This window comes from Xenopus tropicalis, chromosome 1 (genome assembly GCF_000004195.4).
Source record: "Xenopus tropicalis strain Nigerian chromosome 1, UCB_Xtro_10.0, whole genome shotgun sequence".
Classification (NCBI taxonomy): domain Eukaryota; kingdom Metazoa; phylum Chordata; class Amphibia; order Anura; family Pipidae; genus Xenopus; species Xenopus tropicalis.
Window position 1 is genome coordinate 99,954,755 of NC_030677.2, and position 6,915 is coordinate 99,961,669.

Sequence of the window (6,915 nt, forward strand, 5' to 3'; positions counted from 1 at the left end):
GGTCAAGCTCACCTACTACAGGCAGCATAGGGCAAGCAGAGAATGACACAAACATTTGTTGGTTTGTACTGCTGTACATAGTGGCATAATGCTGGCACTGCTCCTTCAGCCCAAGGTGTAAACAGGTGAAAGTTGTGGGTGCTTACAGTCTGAGTTGTAAATTATGCAGGTGTTGTATGTACATCTCTAACCACTCTAGGCCAGAATGGGCATACCTCCTGCAATTTGCAGTAGTAAGATTTCCATATAACCTGTATTACCACACAAAGGGGGAGGAACAAAAGTAGTAAATTAAAAAACCCATAAAAAGTAATGCCAACTACAAATATGATCAAGCAGAATAAAACCTTTATTGTAGTTATTCTCTGCTACAATCCATGGTTTAACTAGGTTACTGGATTCCACAGTAAACAATTTATGGCAAAACATTGCCAAGTTAACCATTTCTAACAAGATATATTGAGACTGTTCAGTTAGTGCTCCACTGGGCCTGCAACCGTCTGCTTCCTCTTTATTTTCCCTGCATCAGGGGACAGGGAGGTGGTCACACAATATCTCCACAAGTTTGTTAGCAGTCTACTGTATGAAAGTGTGGTACATGAGAATATAATCAAGTATGAATATAGCACCTTATGCTGTGGAATGGTGTAGTGGTGGACAAAGGAGGATAAGTAAATCAGGCCTGAACTAAGAGTAGACAGAAGAGGAACATGCCTGGGTTGTATGAAGTACACAACATATAAATGAAGTTCTTGTTCAGTGATAAAAGTTGCCTGTTTAACTGCTTACATTCCATAACTAAAATATTAATATGGTATCAAGAAACTAAACTGGTGAATACAGTTTGATAAAAATAGTATAGGGGTTGTCAGCATATAAAGTTTGATTTGATTAAAAAAAAAAAGTCTTTAGCCAGGTCTTGTGAATATACAGCAGTCGAATTCAAACAGCATCCCTGTATCTTGCCTTCCACAGCCAATTCCTAAAGAATACAGGAAGATAATTAACAAAATGTTGAACGTTCAAATCAAACTTCCAAACAAAGTACCAGAAAGTCTTACACACCCTGCAGTTACTGCAAAAGCCACCCTGTAGTATGCAATTCTGTTCTATCAATCCTCTTTAAGACTGTTTGCATTTAAAAGGTCAGCCTGTAAAACATAATGTGATTAGTCATCAAATCAGAACAGCCAAACTGAAAGCAGTGTGGACAATTGTGAATTTGGTACTGATGCATCAATGTCTTGGGTCATTGCATTTTTGGCCATTAAGTTTATAGGGCACTGCCAAGTGTCATTAACTTGGTTTCCACAAAAAGTGATAAGGTTCAAAACAAAAAAAATATGGTATACATGATACTGTATTTGATAGAAGTGGAACTAAAGCACAGAAATCTTGTGGATCTGAAGAACTAAGGTTCATATTAAGCTTTTTGGGAGTAGCAAAATTTCACAAGCACAAAAATAAAAAGTTAAATGAGCTCAAGGAGGAGGGACGTGGACAGGAGCAAAAGAGTTACCTCGAATTACTGGACTAATTCCACATATGAACTAGCCAAGAGCAGCTTTCGTCTCAGGTTTCACTGGAGGCACAAACTTCATTTTCCAAGGAGACTGCCTCTTCGGTACTCTAGCAGAGGATTCTTAGAAGGTAACCAGTATTGTTTTGTCTAAACTAAGTTCTGTCCAGCTTCCCTTCCATGGCAGCAGTTATACTTATATAAACTGTCATACAGCAGCAAAAGTAAACTAGGCAGTTCAGTGACCACATGTTATTACCCCTCACCCAGGATAACCTAGTATATTAGAGGCTAAATTTTTTCTTCATACAAAAACTTCCCATAAACTTACTAGGAAAGTCACCCATCTAGTAAAATTTGTAGTTGTAAGTGTATAGCTACTTTTATAAACTGACTGCTGCCAAGTACCTTTGCCTCCTAGTCAAAACCTGCAATTAGAGGTCTTTAACAAGAGTAACTACTCAAAATGTAGCTTAATGCAAAGCATGCAGATTCTACTGATGCTTAATCCTCACAAAAAAGGTTTAATTTATTTAAAAATTTGGCACGGCAGTTTTAGTTCTTTCCCAACACTGCAGACACTCAAACCATGGCATTGCAAAATACAGATGAATGCTGGGAGCCAGCCTGAACAAGGTGATCAATGCCAGGTGTTTGCAGTAAGTGGATCTTATGAGTTCCCCTTTATAAGCCATTAGCCCTTGGGTCTATGGTCCCCACCTAGCATAAGATACATCCATGTTGTGCAGAATTTAAACATCAGGAGCGCAATTCTTTTCACATTGGTTTTTTTAATAGGCTTCGTGAAGCCAATCAAAAGTAGAATACAATTCCTTAGCCACTTCAGTACAATAGTTGCATGTTTAGTAAAAAAAGGACAATATAAACAAACATTTTAAGAACTTCTTCTGATATTGTTACTGGAGATGCGAACACTATTCACTTTGTGTATCAAGGAGGTGTAGCCACTATATACAGCGCACCCAAGCTCTGCCTTGCCTTGTTACACTAAAGGAATGCAATTTAAGTGGACTCATAAAATTAACTTTTCATGTAACCAAAAAATACAGCAGCTTAAAGTTCTTTAAACAATGCTACAGGAAGACAGGCCTAGCAGTCTGCTACTAATACAGGTGCTTCTCTGCCCATCAACCAACAGCACCCATCCGCTTAGGAAGTTACTTCCTAGCACTACTTAACCAGAAGGGGGAGCAGCCCCACCTGATCAGCTTGAATGGAACAGCATAGTAGGATAGGAATATCCTTGCAGAACACAGTAACTTTAAGAATGAGATTAGGTGTCCAAAGATAAAGCCTTTGAAACACAGCTGTCCCACTTATTAGAGAAGCTGTCAGGCTAACTAGGTCTATTAAAAAAAAAAGTGAACACAAGTAGATATACTACACAAACGATTCGGCGAAGCTCCAAAAATCTTTATAAATACAGCCATTGGAAGGACGATCTTGAGTCAGGAATGGATTTTACTCTTGTGTAGCTGAGGACAAGAAGCAGGCACAGTTGTAAAGGCACAGATTCCAGCATCACCTCCCCTAAACTGGTACTACATACCCTTCCCAGCTATGTCTACCCAACACTTATTGCCTGTAGCCAGGACAGAACCAACACATGCATTAGAGGCAAATTGAGAAATTGAGAAGTTAAGAGCCATCACTGGATGGAACACGAAGATCACAACTGACGTACCACCCTTTCCACCCTCCTCTCTAGTAACTTCCCCACATACTTACTATAGCTGTCATAACTATCCCTGTAGGATCCTCCGGAACGATCACCATAGCTTCCATGACTCCTGCCACAAGAGAGACACAGGCCATTGTCAGGAGAACAAATATCAAAATAGAATGAAGTCTTACAGAGCATTCACAAAACTTACCTGCCATAGTAATCCCTGGATCCACTGCTTTGGTAACCTCCACTTCTGTTTTCAAAGCGGCTGCTTCCACCATATCCTCTGTCTCCACCACCACCTGCACAAAAAAAGTTCTTGTGTTTTATAAAACTACACGAATGTTAACCTGTCCCAACTCTAGTGCAGGAAAGAGATAAAAGCCCAGGTTATAGGGCATGTTAACCTAACCAAAAATAACAAATTATGGTTCTCTATCAGGCAATAATGCCTTTTATGAGGGTTGACATACCCTTTAAAAGCCGCTACAAAAAGTATCCTTATAGTTAATTCAAATGGGTAGGGACGGGAATGTCCGTCTGCAATTTGTCTACCGGGAAAGGTTAACCAATATAGTCATGATTCTTATGGTATACCTTATTTCTAAATTACTGTCTACATAGCAAATGAACCACCATCTAAAATTCACTCAAGGAAAAATAAAAGTTGTACTATTAGTGTGTAGGCAGCCATCTCTGTGCATTGTGCCCGATTCTGAGCTTTCAGGAGCCAGCACTACACTAGAGCTGCTTTCAAGTAACCTGTTTCCCCTACTCCCATGTAACTAGTGCAAAGCTAGACTTTCTTCTTATTAATTGTTATTCTGAGATCTACTGGGAGCTAACTCTTCCCTTTGTATTATGGAAAAGTTTACCAGAACATTTATATTCCAAGTCTATATTGCAATGTCACTAAAGTATGTATACCAACCTCGGCCTCTGCCTCCACGGAAGAACCCTCTGCCTCCAGAAGAGCCACCTCTGTAACCACCTCTCCTATCATTGGAGGACTTGCCAGCCTGATCAACACGGATTTGACGGCCATCTACAGACTATATATAAAAAAAAAGAATTTAAAAAAGTTATAAAGAAGCCATATTGTCAGATTTAATGTTTAATGGACATTTTTAGCCATTTAAGTCAGTGTACTGTTCACTGAATTACACTTGTCTTTGTGCTTTGTTTAGTCATGATTTATAACTATACACCTTTTTAGAACATGTTATTCTAAGCCAAAACAGTAATTGAAATTAATAAGTAAATTAAAGGGCCTTCACAGTTCAAGAAAGGCAGTTTACCTAGAGGTTGCAAAATGCAAGGCGGTTACCTAGTGCCTTCATAGCATTATTAATTAATACAGTGAGCATCTAGTGGTAGAATGCAAATACCAAGGACAATATGCCACTACAAAGTGTGTTACATATCCCAGCAATAAACACCAACCACCTGGCAGTTATAAACTAAAGACAGTGAATCAGATTTGCTCTTTACACCTAAAAGGATTTGTTACTATGTGTGCATTTACCTTCCCATTCATTGCCATCATAGCATCCTTGGCATCTTCAGGATTCTCAAATGTGACAAAGCCAAAGCCTCTGGATCTCTTGCTTTCCCGATCCTTCACCACAACCACTGAAAATACACATTGCTTTAGAAGGAGGAAGAAAAAAAAAAAAAAGAAAAAAAAACTGCTTAAGAACTAATTTTAAAAAATAAAAAAAGGCCCACACATACCTTCAGCAACCTGTCCATATTTGCTAAACACTTGCTCCAAGCTTTCCTCTGTGGTTTCAAAATTCAGACCACCGACAAAGAGTTTTCCTTCATCACAAGACATGGTGAGACCTAATAAAGAAAGACGACAAAGCCACATGAAGCGCTTTCCAATATGGCCGCCACCACGTGGTAGAGATCCGAGCCTTGCCGCAGTAGCACAATAGAAGGCGGGAATTCAGCCCATGGATGACGTCACTTACGGTAACGTGTGAGGGATTTATTTCGCCATCTACACGCACAATCGCTAGGATTTTTACATCGACTCTTCAGTCGACAGTTTCATTGTTTTATTAAACAAAAAAAAAAACTACGCGCCAAATAATGAATTGTGCTCATATACAGCTCTTCGACTAGCACTACGAAGAAAGTAAGAGCCTTCCAATAAATTAAATAAGAACCTTCCAATAAATTAATTTAAGCCACATGTAGATTCGTGCCAGTTTTGCCGCGAAGGCGCGAGTATGACACGGTATTTGAGGCGTTGTAGAACGAGGAGTTTTAAACTACTAAATGTGACCACGTATACAGAATACCTACAATGTATTGGGCAACAATTGACACATGAGCTAACCTCCACAATTCACACGCTGAAACCAGAAGAAAAAGGAAAAACCCCACTTACGTTCTATGATCTTCGGACGATACAACACAAGTTGGAAGCCGAATGCGAAGTGCGCAATTCACGCCGGAACTTGGTCATTTATACCAGGAATAACCCCGCCCACATCATGAATAATTTATTTAGTTCCAGTTCGGGCGACACCATTTGGTTGATAGCGCGATATTGAAAAAAGATCATTCAGAGCAATGCGGATGAATAAAGAGTTCACTATTTGTATTGCAGTGGTTAGTTAAAAACTATTACCACATGATGTGTTTATTTTTGTTCATTTTCTTAAACTATAACCATAGTGTACAATAATTTCATACCAATGGACGCTTCTCAGAGGAGGAGTCATATTAGAATTGACGATCCAGTCGCCTGACCGCTTCTTGGGATTTATTTGCTGGTATTGGCTGAATATTGTCGCTGGGAGGATCTCTTTGTTACTGCGTTGCGCGTTTGAACAAAGAACAAGGAGAGAGCTTAGGCGCCATTTTAGGGCTGGGTGGCACATGTTAAAACTCGGCTATGAATCGTGGGTTTTTTTTGTTTAAAATGGTGTTCGGATATCCTAATTAATGATATTATTTTAACGCTATACCGGGTAACATTAATGTTTAGTTATTATTCGAAACCAATCTTGACATTTTCTTAAAGCGTTTAGGAGTGGCGTTTGGCAATTCCAATGCCGAGCTAATGGCGCCGGAATCAAAGGCGCCGGAGGTTCAGAAAAGGGTTGCTGGAAAGTTGATTGTTACTGTATGCATTACCCTGTTGCAAACGGTGCTCCGTTCTTTATACCTATAACAGAACGAATGGCGTCTTTACGAATAGTTTTTATGTTTAATTGCAAGAACATAAGTTAAAGGTGTTTATAAAGGAAAAAAAATAGCAATCCCGGTGCTCGACTTTCATCAAAATGCCTGTTAGATTTCGTTTTGCAAATCTCCCTTCCACCCCTGCTTTCCTACAGTACATTCTGATAAAAAAAGAGGTGATAATTATCGTTATTGAACGTATTATGGTTATGCTTAAAATACTTATATTTAACATCGTTTTAATAGGTGAGGATATATCTAATCCCAAACTTGGGGTATGCAGCCTTTTAAAGTTATTGTGCATGTAAACTTTTATAAACCCTATGTATATACTACTATCATTGATTATTACGCACTATATTTTTCAAGTATTGCACTACTACTGTTTTATAATCTTGTACACAAAGTTTTCAGTCACAGAGCCACCCTGCCCCCAAACGTGGTAATAAAAAGATTAAACCCAGTTTTCACTGGTTTAAATATATTCCTTCCTCATATGCCCCTGTCACTA

At 39.0% G+C, this 6,915-nt stretch overlaps 1 protein-coding gene across 3 annotated transcripts; it reads right to left on the bottom strand.

Annotated features, from left to right (window-relative positions):
• Positions 1-326: 326 nt before the first annotated feature.
• Positions 327-6,018, bottom strand: cirbp (cold inducible RNA binding protein). 3 transcript variants are annotated; one of them, XM_031900682.1, is made up of 9 exons: positions 5,605-6,018; positions 4,941-5,051; positions 4,732-4,838; positions 4,138-4,258; positions 3,415-3,508; positions 3,269-3,330; positions 1,520-3,015; positions 1,066-1,151; positions 332-982 (listed from the first exon to the last, which is right to left on the bottom strand). In XM_031900682.1, exons 2-7 carry the CDS (start codon positions 5,041-5,043, stop codon positions 3,002-3,004), a joined length of 501 nt encoding a protein of 166 aa, XP_031756542.1. In that variant the 5' UTR covers positions 5,044-5,051; positions 5,605-6,018; the 3' UTR covers positions 332-982; positions 1,066-1,151; positions 1,520-3,001. The 3 variants fall into 3 exon arrangements, with proteins under 3 accessions (XP_031756543.1, XP_031756542.1, NP_001017228.1); XM_031900683.1 differs by lacking the exon at positions 1,520-3,015 and having other exon boundaries at positions 327-982; NM_001017228.3 differs by lacking the exons at positions 332-982; positions 1,066-1,151 and having other exon boundaries at positions 2,291-3,015; positions 5,605-5,659.
• Positions 6,019-6,915: the final 897 nt, after the last annotated feature.